Source organism: Barbatula barbatula, assembly GCF_947034865.1.
Source record: "Barbatula barbatula genome assembly, chromosome: 1".
Taxonomy (NCBI): domain Eukaryota; kingdom Metazoa; phylum Chordata; class Actinopteri; order Cypriniformes; family Nemacheilidae; genus Barbatula; species Barbatula barbatula.
Genome location: NC_136766.1, coordinates 19,834,144 through 19,850,330, shown reverse-complemented (window position 1 = coordinate 19,850,330; position 16,187 = coordinate 19,834,144). Strand labels below are relative to the sequence as shown.

The 16,187-nt window shown below is 37.7% G+C and overlaps 1 protein-coding gene across 1 annotated transcript in view; it reads left to right on the top strand.

The window, feature by feature from the left end:
- fam189a1 (family with sequence similarity 189 member A1) overlaps window positions 1-16,187 on the top strand; it is a 108,873-nt gene that overhangs the window by 82,807 nt on the left and 9,879 nt on the right. Inside the window, exons 3-4 of the mRNA XM_079468225.1 lie at window positions 10,577-10,687; window positions 14,763-14,894. Of these exons, the coding sequence (XP_079324351.1) occupies window positions 10,577-10,687; window positions 14,763-14,894 (243 nt within the window). The remainder of the gene's footprint in view (window positions 1-10,576; window positions 10,688-14,762; window positions 14,895-16,187) is intronic.

Sequence of the window (16,187 nt, the reverse complement as noted above, 5' to 3'; positions counted from 1 at the left end):
AAATGTCTTAAAGGCGGTAGTTTAAAGCTATGATTTAATGCACGCTTACCTTGGACAGACTGATACTGAACGTGTTCTTTTATGGCAGACAGGCAGGCTTATGTCAAGAGGACATACCGCCACCTACTGTCCCTGTGTGTTTATATATCTGATCTTATTTTTTAGGTGTCATATTTTACTTTCAAATATGGAAAATGTGTGTGCTTCGCTGTTGCGAAAGCGAACCGATTTAGGTCGCAACCATTTGATATCACAGATTTTGATGCAAAAATAACGGTGGCCTTCAAGTTAAAATATTTTTTTCAAAGTTTATGAATACTGTGACAGTTATACCATTTTTTATTTCACATTTATAAAGTCAATTGTTCATATATTAAGCCATACATCGCTCTATACCCAAAGATCCTTTCATCCTAAGGGTGAAAGCGTGTGTGTGTGTGTGAGAGAGAGAGAGAGAGAGAGAGACAGAGACTGTGTGAAAGAGAGATGGGAAGTAATATTCCTGAGGGATGATACATTGAATATTTCCCCATTGTGAGATAAGGCTGATGAGCTGTGCCCTCTCTTTTGAGCTTCTAAGAGTCTCTACACTGCCATATTAATTAGAATATGAATTATACCGCTTATCTGATTCGTTCTCAGTCTCTTTCGCCTGTTTTGAAGCTAATGCCAAATAATTTTACGCAACTTTTGTCACCTTGCTGTTTTCTCATGTACTTGAGAGGGAGAGACGGTAACATGTCCTCTTTCTACCAGCCTCTGTACTATTGTTGCAGAACAGGGCTGCGAGATTTGCTAAAACGGCCGGTTTATTCGCTCACAGTAAATGTCAGGATAGAATGAGAGACATCCATCACGGCCAAACAAACTCTTTCTTTCTTCCTCTCTTTCTCTCTCGGAAAAGCTCTTTCTTTTTTCTGAGGTAATTTGCTACAGGAACTGTGGTATATTATACTAATAACTGCAACAGTGTGAGTCCTTTTGCTGTTTGACATCTCAGCGTGTTAACTCACTTCAGCAGTTCCTCTGAGCAGTTGTAAAGAACAAGCTTAACTGAAGCCCCTATAAAAGTCATGATCTGTTAATGGCAGTGTCGTATATCTTACAACCCTGAATCACATTTCCCCTCCAGCCTTTTTCCCAAACGGCATACTTGAAGTGTACTTGCGGTCTTGCGTTGGATTTTGTGTGCTCGTCGTGGTGAAATCCACGACTGTTAAGTCCTCTTCCTGAAGAGAATATACCAAAATATACGAAAATATGCTGGAAAATATAATTCAATATATAAAGTAATACATACCCTTATATTGGAACCACTATTTATATTTTTCAATAAATGAAGAAATGGCAATTCCTTGTGTATTATTCAAAATATTGTAAAATTTCAATGTATTAACAATGTATTATTATATATTTAAATGTATATTAAATTATTAATATATTGACAATATATTAAAAGATTTTGCATAAGTGCATTGCATATTCACTTTAATATGGTGTGGTTGAAGCAACACTCTTTAGAAACGTTGAACTTTGGTTGCTCGACGTAGTCCATTTGACATTTAAGACAGGACTTCTTCAGTGAAATAGACGGTGTAATAGCAAGCAAACCTCTGTTTAAATCACGTCATGTGTCATGTAATGGTTTCATATTTAGGATGTGTTCATGACACAGCCCTGCTATAGCAAACAGAAGCATAATGCTTCAGCTACATTTCAGGCTGCTCTGCAGGAACTCTGTCCAGGACCTTTTGTTTTGGCCTGTAGAGGTCAGGAACTGATGAAAAGTGTGGCTTAATCACTGACTGACCCCATAGGAGCTCTTGTGGCCCTCAGCCCATTCTAATCAATGAATCTTTATGATGGTGTGGTATAGGCTCCTCCACCCACAGTCTAGACAGGTAAAAGTCTGTGTGTATTCCTTCAATGTTCTTGATTACAATATTTTGTTGGTATTATAACATACAGTACAGTATTTTTGCAACATTATATTTACTATACAATTATATTGTATAACCATTAGTTCCACTCATTGTTGAATCGGAAAAACGTGTTTACAAAGTTGATATTTCTCATAACATCACAAAGCTTCAACACTGTGTATATTACTTATTGCTTATAGGGTTGCTTTGTGACACAAGGGTTGATTCTTTTGGTGCAACTTTGTTGGTAAAGCTAATGCTGAATGAATAACTGAATGTTTTATCTACATCTACAGTATTAGTTCTGTGGAAGAAAGCCATAAAGGTTTGGAATGACAAGAGGGTGAGTGAATGATGACAGAATATTTGGGTGAACTATCACTTTAATTATATTTGTTTGGTATTTCTCTCTACTTTGTTAGTGTTGTTCGCTATAGAAAATAACCCTAACATCTGCTATGCTTCCTTTTTGCTTTTGAAAACTAAGCTTTTTGGCCCTCCTGACCAAAAAGTCTAGGACTATAGACCAGTATGTTTACCATGACACTCACAGGGACTAGCAGCTAACAGTAATATATGATTGTGTAAGTGATACCTTCTCCTGGTGTTTAAGAAATGTTCCCCTCAATTGATCCACCGCCTGTGAAAAGCAAAACACACACACATTGGCGTCACTTCCTTTGCCCTCTGAGTCTTAACAATAACACCTTGAGGATTTTTTGGGATGGTGTGAGCTAAGCGTCTGGTCAGGGTGGAGGAGTCGCTTATGAGATATTTAGGTTATGGGAGGATGAATGTGCACAGTGCGGTTTTAATCAGATACGACCGTGGCTGTGAATATCCTACTAGCCATGAGGGAAACGTTATTATACACGTGAATCACTCTCTGTGGCCTTATAGATTCCTCCACTAAATCCTCCTGCTGTAAATCCAACTAGGTTATTCTTTATTGTCTGTTTATCAAAGCAGGTATAAGAAAGAAACCCTCAAACGTTTTCTTTTCTATACCAGACTTAAAGCTTGTAAGCCTCGTGTGAACGTAGTTCTGTTCTGGCTTTTATTGGAAAATGTTTCTGTCACTTTGACTTTCAGTCTAACAAGCAATAAAGACCCCATAGAGACCAAAAGGAACAGAGAAAATGAGTGGGACAGTTAAAGTTCTGTAGAGGTCCAGACCAGTAGAGGTCCAGACCGTTCAAGCATGGAAAAAGCTGACAAGGATGGTGATGGGAAAAAGAGATAAAGTTTTAGGGGGAGAGATAGAGGGCTGACACAAGGGTATGTCGGTAGATTGATGCTTCTCTGGCCTGAAGGTGAATATTTCAGGAACTTGGCAAGTGATGTCTCACAGGAAGCAAAACACAATGGATGTGCTAGCAGTAAACAAATTGAAAAAAGGTAGGGAAAAAAGTTAATATCAAACCTCCACTTCTCCCGATCTCATCCAGGCAGAGATAATTGAAAATAAATGATGTGTTGTCGCAGAGATGTTGCAGACTAAATACTAATTTGTACTGCAGAGGCGGCCAGGATGTTAAATCAGCACATCAGCAATGTGAACTGTCTTAACCTCTTGCCTTCTCCGGCTGACAAACTTAACGCTTTTTTATCCATTAATTCAGCAAGGCCAGTGAAGATGTTAGCAGACTTCACAGGTTAAGCTTCAGAGTCCATAGGTCTAGTTTTAACTATAGCCTTATAGTTTATTTTCATATCTTTCCCCACTAATCGAAAGATCACAAGTTAAATGGAGGATATTTGGGTAGGTGTATGTTCAGGGAAGTTGTGTTTAGATGTTTTTAGACTTTTTTTCGTCCAAACAAATAATGAATACAGGTTATATTAATGGCACAAAAAACAGGTGACCTTATGGCAGCTTTTTATATTTTACTATTCTGCGACCAAGCAGACAAACATTATTTAAGTCTATTTTATGCTCACATACACACAGAGAAATTGTTCACTGAAACAAAAACATATTTAGAAGAATGTTAGCAACAGACATTTCTGGGGTAGCATTGACCACCATAGGAAAAATTACAATGGTTGTCAAATGGCGCTTTTCCATTGCATGGTACTATCAGGTTTAGTACAACCCCAGCTAACACAGTACGTTCTGACGATGTCGCCAGTTCGTCTTCATTTGGTCACTGTGACATTACTTTGTGGCCACGTTCTGAGGACGTCTTGGCAATGTTCAATTTATTAGAAATTTTATTAACGTTCCAGAAACGTTCTAGCCACATCCTCAAATAACATTGTGAGTTAATCCCATGGAAAATGTTGTAGCGACATGATGTACTGGTCTTCAGATAACCTGGACACTGGTTATTTGATTAATGAATCTGGTCATTTCTATTCATTATGTTATTGTACGGAAAATGTATGATCAGAGTAAAATCTGTTATAATGTCAAGACGAATGCTATTAATCTGACTTCTGACAGCAATTAAACAGGAGTTTTACTTTGCAAAGTAAAACTTTTTTTATTTAGTGTGCGCATCTGATATTTATGACGTGTACAGTATAAATAAAATATATGATTGTGATGTACAGTGCTGTGTTGATATTTATAATCGTTATACTGTGCTTTATACATATTTGAATGTAGAATTACTCCAATTATGCATAAAATTAAATAATGCAGATTAAATCACAAATTAATTTAATTTCCACGTGAGGATGATAATTGTATAAGTAAAAAAAAGTGACTGTTTGGTCGGCAGGACGTGTTCATCACGTCCCCAAAACGTTATTTGGTACGTCGCTGCGACAAATATGGTACGTTCCAGGTATGTCTATAAATGTATCGGCATGGTTGCGCCGCCAGCATCATTGTGAACGTCACAAACACACGCACAACACAGGACTAATGGAGCATATCGATGACAGGTGGCAGCAAAACAAAACACTGCTAAAATACCAGAGAGTTTTAGAAATCTTACAGCAAAAAGCAGAAAACGATCATTTGGTTTGCTCTACGGCTTACGATGGTAAACTACTGTAGCATTAAGCATTGCGTTGAGGTTCTCAATCTCTATATTACTGTCACAGAGCATATAACAAAATGCCAATATTACATATTCACGTGTTGCAAATCTAATGACGCTGGTAATGATTCTCTCTGCGTAATCAGTGATCTGTGTGTAAACACGTTACTGATTAAGGTATCGGTACAGTACACTTGGAACCTCAACCTGTAAATGGCAGGCAGAAGCATGTGTAGTTATGATCTACCAAACATGGTAACTTCTCCGGCCATACCTTCTAATTTGTAGTCCCATTAATAATAAATTCATATTTAAAGGCAATTTTGTATAATGGTCACACAGCAGAAACACCTCAAATCTCCTTCATGCTCACAGTATGCATAGACCGTGACAGATTAGTTAATGTTTTTTTTGTTTGGTATTCAGCAATGTGCTTTTGATGCCACGTGATTCCTTATCCACTGTAACTAATGAGTGTAATGAGAAGCTGGATGGGCAGAGACAGACGATTGGCAGGCTGAAAGGTAATCCTCCATCAACAGGGCAATTAGCAAGCCACATTAGATTGAGCTGAGGGGCGGAGAGTTGAGACGGGCTCCGAGACATGCCTGCCATCTCTGTTTATGGACCAGTGAGGAATAGATGTGCTTAGTGTGAGTCATCACCCTGTCCGCTGATTGATTGGAGTGATTTTGCTTAAGTATTGGACATTGATGTATTGAGTTAGTGGAGTTGAAAGCAAGATAAGAGCTCACTTTGTTTACAGTTGGGTGAATAAATGTGGATTCTGTTTAGCAATGTGTCTCCTGGGACTTCACTTAGAAGTCAACGTGGAAGAATTTATTTTTTGCTTAATGTGGCTCTTGTGTTTTTCTTTCCAGTGATCTTATCAGTCAAGAGCCCTCTCTCTCTCCTCTTAGTTTGAGTTCTAACTATGTTTTTAAGTATGAAAAGTTCACAGTACTATAAATAATTAATGTTTATTCACATACTAATTAGAAAGTGCACATTTGAATAAGTTTGTCTCACTTGTGACATTGACATTCACTTATTGCTCCAGAAAGCTGAACTATCAGCAATTTATTGAGCAGTTGATGCTTGACTGCTCTTTAGTTTAACAAAGAGTGCCTTAATTATAACCTGAAATACAGAAACTGAGTTCTCTATTAGGATTCACAATGGATGTAAAGTTTTCATACCACATAAAGGAACACATGTGTAAACAGCACTGATACTGTGTAGTTTAGCAAAACTATTACAAAAAGTGAGCAGAAAATAAATTAGGGATTTTTAGCAATGGATAAAGGTTCTGTGAAGGAAGCAAATCTGATGTTAGGAATCCTCCATGTACACACTGTGTACATGGGGGAATTCAAAGTGCAAGATATATATGATGGATGGGTAAGACGGTGATGTGATGGCTGAGATGGTGATATGGTATAATGATGAAGATGATATAATGGGTTAACAATGTGTTTGTATCTCCAAAAAAATTGATGTTTTAGAACATAAATATGTCATTCCTCTCATGTTGTAGTTCTTCCACCTCACTAGACAACCTGTAGTTCCCTCACCATACCAAATAATTGCTCATATTGACAGGTGTGAATTGTTCATGGCTAATAACCGTTATTGCCCTGCACTGGTGTGGGTGAGTGGCACGTGCCACGCTACTCATCTTACTGCTTGGCATGCAGGTGGCAGATGGGCTGTAATTAATGAGAGCCTGTTAAACAGTGATATGTGATCCCACACGGTAATTAGAAAACACCAGCATGGAGCCAGAGAAAGTAATTAGTCCGTCGGGGTTTGGGCTCTCAGGAGTCAGTTCTCCTAAAGGAGATTTTAGCCAGACAGACCCAACCAATGCAACGAATAAACACATACATCGCACAATTAGAGAATGATGCAACAAGTCTTTGTGGTTTTAATATGTGTGTGTGTATAAATGAGGTAATAGTGATGATTTCGGTTAAAGGGATAGTTCACCCAAAAATCACATAGAGAAAGATATTTGGAAGAATGTTAGCAACTGAGAGTTCTTTAACATCATTGACTAGGAAAAATTTTAATACTAGTCAAAGCTGCCCCAGAACTTTTTACTTTCCAAAATTCCTGAAAATATCTGACTTGTGCTAAACAGCACAAAAATACTAATATTGTTCCTAGTATGGTAGTCAACGGTGCCCCAGAAATGTCAGTTGCTAACATTCTTCCATATATCTTACTGTGTCTCACAAAGAAATTGTAACAAGATTCAATAAGAGGAAGGAAGGAGGCGGGAACCGGTGAAAGTAAAACAAGCTTTTAATTAAATAAACAAACAATAAAACAAACTTAAAATGCCATACAAACATAATAAAACAAAACATAAATTCCAGGCCTGGTCCTCTCTCACTGACCTGGTCCTCTCTCACTCTTTTGCTCCCGATCTCCTCGGTGATACGAGACCAGTGCGTGAGTGATAACGCACTGTACGCACCGGCCTCGAATCCCGGCTCTCGTCCCGCCTACCTCACTAAATACCCCCATGGCCCCTCACATACCCCGACACTGTGCTTGCTCCCCCCTCCCTCAGGGGTGGGGGGGTCGCCCAGCCTTGGCGGACCTATCCCCTGGGGGTATGCACCGACGAGACGAGAGAACGGAGAGGGTAGAACTCCGAGCGACCGGAATGAGAGGGGAGAGAGGGAAAAAAAATTATAGTCCGGTTGCCCGACATGCTGCTGCTCGGTCCTCAACCAGCCGGGGTACTCTCCTTCATAGTGCCTTGCGGTAGCCCTGGGCGCTAGACCATGCAGCCCCTGATGGCCGGAGGTGGCTCCTTTGGTAGGCAGACAGTTGCAGGCCCCCCGTGCCCTTGTCCTTCCCCTTGGGCAGACGGATGCAGGCTCTGGCCTCTGGCAGGCGGTGGCCCCTCCCGGCTCTTCCGCCCCGCTCCTCCCCCTCGGGCGGACGGTCTCAGGATACAAACATAACAAAACAAAACATAAACTCCAGGCCTGGTCCTCTCTCACTGACGGTCCGGTCACTCGTCCTCTTATGCTCCTGATTTCCTCCGTGATCCGAGACCGGTGTGCATAAAGCTGAGCAGCTCCAGTCCCACCTACCCTTAAATGTTTTATAAAGAAAAGACAATTTTGGATAATAAATAAAAAATTATTAATGTCATTTCGAAACCTTCGATGTCAAAATTAGCTTTTCTTCAGGAAATAGATAAAAACACTGTACTTTTTAAAAGATCAAATACTTTTGTCAAAGTTGACGAACACTTTTTAATACTTTTTATTTGTTAGATATTTGCAAAATCCAGTGACACAACATAAAGGTTGACAAATAATAATAATTAATGGCAAAAAGTAGAGATACAAGGCTTCAGAAGAAAAGCAGCGAAATGTTTGCTACTAATTTATTGGGGATTATATTCATATTTTGAAAGGAAGTCAAATACAAGGCATAGTTTAACATAATAAACCATTGTGCCCTAAAACTTGTGCTCAACAATGAAAGTTTGGTTAGTTTGTAGAAAGCCCAGATAACCTGAATAAAAGACTGGGACTTCATAAGAGGAAACAGCATGTTGCATTTAAAGTTAAATATTGAATTTGAGTCACATTGGATTGGAAACTACAAAGCATTTGATGAAAAATACCTTTTCCTACTCTTTCCTACCAGCGAAATAAACTAGAGATAGTCAGAATCATGTATTTCATTAGCAACACTCAGCATGTGTTTAAAGGAAGCCTGAGAAGTGCTCCAAGGAATTGTTCACTTCCAACATACATTTTCATGATAATTTACTCACCCCTGTTTTCATCCAAGATGTATATGTATTTTGTTCTTAAATTGAAAAGAAATTTAGGTTTTTGAAGAAAACATTTGAGAATTATATAAGTCATCATACAGTGCACTTCAATGGACTCCAAACGGTTGAAGGTCAAAATTACAGTTTCGGTACAGGTTCAAAGGGCTTTAAATGCTACCATACGATAAATACAATATTTTCAATTTTGGAGCTACAAAATCAAACTCATCATTGGCTGCATTATAACTTAAATCATTATTTGTTCTATAATTTGTGAAGATCAGCATTGTTTTTATGTTTGTCAGAGAAGAATTTGATCTGAAAATCTAAGGTTTAGTCCATGGTTTACTATAGAATGTTACAAATTCTGCACTGCAAATAAAGGAACTATAATTTTTGCGGATATAATATCCTGTCTGCACTAATAACCTTTCAGTCTTCTTGTTTGGCAAGACGGAATTCAACCTAGTTCAGTCATTTAGCTGCAATGGATCACCTCTGTCATCTCCACAGTGTCCACACATTATTAATTGAGGACAAAGCAGAGCACTCAGTTTCCTGTGCGTCTGAGCCAAGGACCCTCATAGCCTAAGGACATTAGTAAATCCCCACACATCAGTCTTCAATCTCAAGTTTTCTGTCTACAAAATCTTACTGCGATTGCCTCTCGCAATGTTAATGTCTGTCTGTGTGATTGAGCTAAAACAAGACTGTCGGACCTTTAAACTTTCACTTTTAGCTTTCTCACTCCATCTTATCCTCTCTACTGACACATCCGGTACCACAAGGTTAATGTCCCGTCAGAGGGCCACATTAGTAAATCATGATGTTGTTGAGCTCAGACCAGTGATGATGTACAGCACAGTGTGCTTGCCAGTTATCTGCCAGGGCTGGACCCGACAGCTTTAAAGCCATTCCGCTGAACAAAAACTGTGATTTAAAGCAGCCGGAATGTCCTGCGTATTTCATCCTGCACGAGCGAAATCTCAAAAGTGTCATCAGAGGAATAAATAGAATTGTTTTTAGAAGAGTCGCAGTATACGCCAGCAGTTCAAAGAGAGGAAAAATTACAACATTTAAGATGTATCGAGCTGTGTGAGGCTACACGGATACAATGCACGGTAGGGAATTACGCATAAATTGGTTTCTCCGGCTGACGGTATGTCATGGGCCATGCATCAGTGTCTTGTACTAAGGAACTGCGGGAGAGGCCGTATATCAACATCAAGAGAAAAATACCCCAATCCTCTGAAGTGTACTTCTGTTTCTGTTTGTCATTTATTCATGTGAGCTCTTAGGGCCGTCTCTCATGGTAATGAGTTTGGGCTCAGATGGTGAGATCAGCAGTAATTGTTTTGGTTGAAGTCATTGATTATCGAGTGCTTTAATTATTAGTCACATCTGTTCCTTTCTCTTTCCCCGTGGATGAATGGTTCAGATCAATCAGTTTCGATCTTTGTCATGTCAAATCCCATAAACCACCACTGGTTTATTTTTGGTAGGATCAAACTGGACACAGTTTACACTGCATAGCCATTGTGCACACTTTAAAGGTGCTGTGTGTGATATTTAAGAGGATCTATTGACAGAAATGCAATATAATATACATAACTATGTGTTCAGATGTGTTTCAACAAACATTAAACAAGCAAAGCATTTAACTAAAAAGAAAAGAAAAACTATTAATAATCTTCTGCGGTAGCTATTCTGCACAGTGCAAGAAAGCACTTTTGAATCCTTCCTTAATGGCTGTTTAATGACGTGAAACGTTAAATTTCAGTGTTGTTTGTTTGTTAGGAAGTTTAATTTACCACCCAAACTTATGAAACTGACTGTCTGTTCTGTTTTCGTCTCCACAGATCACTTTCTTCATGCTGTTGTCTGCTGTGTGTGTGATGCTTAACCTCGCTGGAGCCATCTTGTCCTGTCAAAACGCCCAGCTGGTCAACTCTCTGGAGGACTGTCAGCTGGTGAGACCACCAAAGGACTAATTCTGAGACGCATGTTTGAAATCACGTTTTCTTAGAAATAGCTTTTCACGTAGAACTCCATACCGGAAACACCTAAGCCTGTATCAGTGAATCATTAATATTTCTATCATCCACTCAAAGCGAACCTATCACAAAAGAATCAATTTACTGAACATCAGTGTCTCCCAGGAGAATCATTCATTAACACAATGCCCTTGTCGAGGATCTCTATAAAATTAGCTTGACAACCAGCAGCTGAAGCCCGGGGAATGGCAGAGTCTGATGGGACCCGTTTTACAGCCTGCTTTAATATAGTTCTATTCGAGTAAATTTAAAGATTAACACCTAGCACCTTTTGTCCTCATTAAAAGTATGTGTCTGTGCAGACCGTCTGCCTGATCGTCTGCTGAAGCCCGTAGGATTTCGATAACTAGGATATCGTAATCATTCATTGTCTGGGAAAAGGTTTGCTCTTGCTTTGATAGAATGTGCAGCAGGCGAGTCGTGTGCCCGTAGGTGAGCCGCTGCAGGTTGATTCTCGTACATTAGCCGTGCTGGAGCTAAATGTCATATCATGAGCTCAACGTGTGAAAGTATAAAGTTTTCACTACTAGAGAGAAGAGAATATTTCTAGTGTAGATGTCTTTTAGAGATCATTAAGCATAGTGTATTTGAGTATATGTTTTTTTACTTAAGATTTATCAGAATTTCTTGGTCTCTAAATAAAATGTAAGAAAATATGAAACATTGACCATTTTAGCATGCAGCCAATTAAGCAAACAAGATGCTTAATGAAACATTCTCAAATTATGCTGGTCCACACCAATTCGAGAACATGCTGCCAATAAAAAGCATAACAATTAAATTAAATTCTGAAATACAAATGCAAATTCTACTAATCAGATTTGCACTAAATATGTGCTGACATAAATTGAAATGTAAACAATTCTACAAAGAAAACTAAATGGGATCTACACATCTAACACACCAATTTCACTGAATTCAAAGGCAATAGCTGGAGTTAAGTAGAATAGTAATAGTTCAGTAGTTATAAATTATTCTGCATCGTGTCTATGCATGCATTGATCACCAGGTTGTATTATTTGTTTGTTTCAAACACAATTAAATGCATGATTGCTTTCAGGTTACGGATGAAGGTTTTGAATTAATTTGAACTTCTTCGTGTTAGTGATATGTCAGGACTATCAGGTTCTGTATTCTGCATTAGTTTGATCCCACTTTAACCCATATTTTACTCAAAAGAGGGTATATATAAAAAATAGACTTTTATAGTTTTGTCTTCATTTAGATGAGAAAAGCAAGACTTTTAAGTGTGGTCTTCAAAAATAAAAGGGATTTATTTAAAGGGACCTTATTTTATACAGTATATATACTATATATATATGGTTTGACCCATATAATCTCCTATTTCATAGTACATATGATGTCATGTGCACAATGTAGATGAAAGGAAGTATGACCTCTCTATTTTGCCAAAGTTTGGTCAATATAGAAAACTTGTGTGAATTCTTTGACTATCAACAGTGTTACACAAATTTCCATGGCTGCAAATTACAGTTATATTTTTGGAAATGTATTTTTAGATGTAAATGTGCTCAGCAGTTAGATGTAAATGTAATCAACTAAATTACACCCTGTAAAAATATAAGGTAAAGGTAAGAATACAAAACCTTGAGATTGACTAATAGAATAATTTATACAGGTTTTATGTACAATATGGTCATGCTTGTTTAAAGTAACTAGTTTTTGTACATCTCATGTTAATCTTGAGTAATTACAGATTATCACAACCTTCAAATATTTTTGTGAAGTCTTTAGTTTGATCACATTTATAAAAGACAGGTACAGCTGTACGATTTCTGAAAACATACGACCTTTTGCAAATATGATCGGAACTAAAACATGTGCACACCCATTGCCAACAAAACAGACATGTCATGAACGCGGTGGTGAGACACGGACAGAGGACCCAGGTGCAGAAAGCGGGTAAGGGTTAACAGAAGACTTTAATAACTACAAAACAAAAACCCACGAGGGGTAACATAACAAAACAGGAGAATATAATAACATCACAAGACAGGACTAAGACAAACTACACTGGAATAAGACTTAAATTAACTTTTGACTTGAACTACAAATAACAACACTGACAAGAAAAAGAACTCACCAAACAAATCCCGGTGGGGTGTGGTTTTCCTAAGAAAAGCTGTTAAGAAATTGATTTTAATGCACGAAAAAAACTTACCAAAACCTATACTAACTCTGAGGGAGTGTATCGAGCACAAAAATACTACATATTTTGAAAAGTTGATCTTGTCAAACATGAGAACACAGCACGTTTAACATTGTAAATAAGTCAGAATGCATGAAACACTGTTGGGCATCCCTTTAACTTTTCTGAATTGAGTAATTCAGTGGTGGGTTGTATTGTGTTCATATTGTTTTGTGGTGATTAAAGTCTTTGACAGAACTGAATTCTCATGTAGTGGGCAGTGGAGACATACTTTGATGATGGGATGAAACCTTGCTTCGTGAAAAATTATCAGACGTTGTCTAGATGAATGTGCTATGAAAGTGTCGTTGGCTCTTTGAAATTGATCCTGAAAATACTTAAAAGATTCATCTCAGCAGGGATGAGAGCATGTCAATATGACTCAAACTCAATGTATCCTACCTGTAGATTAACATTCAGGTGAATATTTTAATCATCACAAATGTCCTAATGCGCTCTTTAAATACATTTGAAGATAATTCATATAAAACCAAACACTGTTGTCATGGAAACAGGATATTTAGAAGTCTAGTTTTCTATCTGGTGCTTATATGGCCTTTTACCCATCCAATACACACAAACTACAGCTTGGAAGACCAGTCTAAAGACATACTGTCTTCACTCTGTACTCCACCTGATTTAGGGATTAACATCCGCGCTCTCTGCATCCTGCGAGACTTGATCATGCCCTGACTGAAATATTATATAGAAGGCGAATCCTGCCAAATTCATGGAGTGGAAAAATTTGATAATTTTCATAAAAATAATGCAGTTTTTTTCACTAAATTCAATTAACCCCTGCTTGCAAAGCCAACAATGATCATATAACTTATACACTTTACCTGTGTTAAATCATTTGTATTATAAAATGTTCAGTTCTGGGGCCTCAGTTATAGAATGTTGCGTAGAAACCGTTCTAAGTTTGAAATTACGATCATTTCTCAAAGTGCCTATGTGTGATTCATAGAATGAACGTACACAAAGCAAATGTGTGTACACTTCTCTTTCAGATGTGAAATCTATATATCGCAAATGATCTTGAATTGCACACAGCTGAACAGTTTAAAAAAGATCTGCCTTTGAACAATGTCTAATTTATATAATTGACATATAAAAGAGCACCTCTCACCGTCCAAATCCTTTACAAGCAACAATAATGGCTTATATTTCCAAAAACCTGCAGCACTCAGACAAGCAAAAGTGCGTACATCTGCTCAGACCCTGACGTGGCGCTAAGCACTTTTCCACGTCAAAGACTGTTTTTATAAATATGAATGTTGTTGTACGCACACTCTACTCTTCGCTTTATAAATGAGGCCCGTGGTCCTTGATTCTGATTGGTTAAGCCACGTTTCTAAGCCGCTATAAAATACCTGATTTGCTGACCGCATTACATAGCCCAAAGCTGTTATTGTGTCTTGGCCGTGCTACGCACACGAAATAACCACTTTATAAAAGCAATAAGCCATGTGAAGCAGTGGGCAACAGAGCATTTATCTGTTTTATGAAATGCACTTTGACCCACTGCTTTGTGGTTCTTATTGCTTTATTAAACTATTGATCAGGAAATTAGTTGTCATCACTTTCATGTTAATAATAAAAAAAAAATAATTGCATGTATTATTAAGGATTCAAATGTTATACGGTTTGTATTTCACACACAAACTCGCTCAAGGCAGAGAGAGGATTATGTTAAGCTTGTCACACATTACAAATATATTGTCCAATATTTGGCAAAAATTATAATTAGGCTGAAATCAGTTTGATTCTGTCTTTTTCAAGATCAAATTTGACAGTGATGGTGTGTGTGTCTGCTGTGAGCTTGAGCACCTGAGATCCACCTGTAATAATCTGGGAGAGACTCTTAAACTCAACCCACTGAGGGACTGCAACACCATACGCCTCCGACTGAAGGTAACCCTTTGTGTGTGTGTTAACACAATGCCACTGCAATTGGTAACTATTTTAGGAAGTAGGATTTACTTTGAGTCAGTGACCATAAGGCTTGTCTCTTTGTCTTTAATTTACAAATAAATTAGATCAACTCAATTGTGGTTTTAAAATAAATGGTGATTAAGAATTAGTCTGAATATTAATTTGTTTTATCTTTCTTTAATATTCTATCTGTTTGATATTCTAGTATTAAGAATATATTTCATTCTGTCTAGACTTTTTGATAGCTTTAGTTCATGAATATTACATCAGAGATCATATAACCAACTACTGCGAACAGTCACATTAGATGTTGTAAATGTTGTTGTGTTGATTAAATGCACTGTTTTTCATTGTTACCAAACATGTTATGTGAATTTTTTTATTTCTTTTACAATAACATTTTTATTAAATTATAAACACTAGGAGAAATAGCTTAGATCCTTAAGAATAATATCAGAATTGATAGTAGCTGCTTGGTTAAGTATCAGGGGATGGCTACATTTGCGAGTCTGATCAGGTGGAAATGACATACGAGATATCATCTTAACTCAACTCAATTTTCTATATAATTTGTATAGCGCTTTTTAAAATTTTCATTGTTACAAAGCAGCTGCACATGAAAATAGAGAATATGTGAAGAAATGTGTATATTTAACAATGATTTGATTTTTGGTTAAACTTATTCTGCAATTGGTCTTTAATTTGTCTCTGAATTTTTATGATTGCATTTTATAAGGATTGCTTGAAAAGGTCTTTTTTTTGCTTTGCTCCCTTGCACATGCTGGGCCCCTCTATGGCTTTCCACATTTTTACAAATCCCTTCATTTGACTTTCACTGAGCACATGAACCATTTAGCAGAGAATGACATGCTATTTTCAAGAACATCCGCCTTATTGGACGTGTCTCTTTGCATTGTGCTGTGAGTCTCTCTATAATATGCAGATGAGGCTCAGTCATCATTAGTTATGTATTTTCAATTAGTGACCGCCGTTGCTTCCTTTTCCACTGTCTGAGCAATTCACTCATGCTATCCATGATCTGCCTGCATTTGGCAATGTTTTAAACGATTGATGGTGATGCGAGGCTTCCACAAAATTCCCTCATACCCAGCATTCATTGCTCTTTATGACACCATGGAAAAAATGACTGGGGATAGCAAGCAAATTTGTTTGTAAATACTTGCCTATAAATGCTTGCAAACCTACCCAAAGCATGTATAAGCATGTTTAACACTTATACAGTATACTCAAAGGTTTGAGAGTATGCATGCC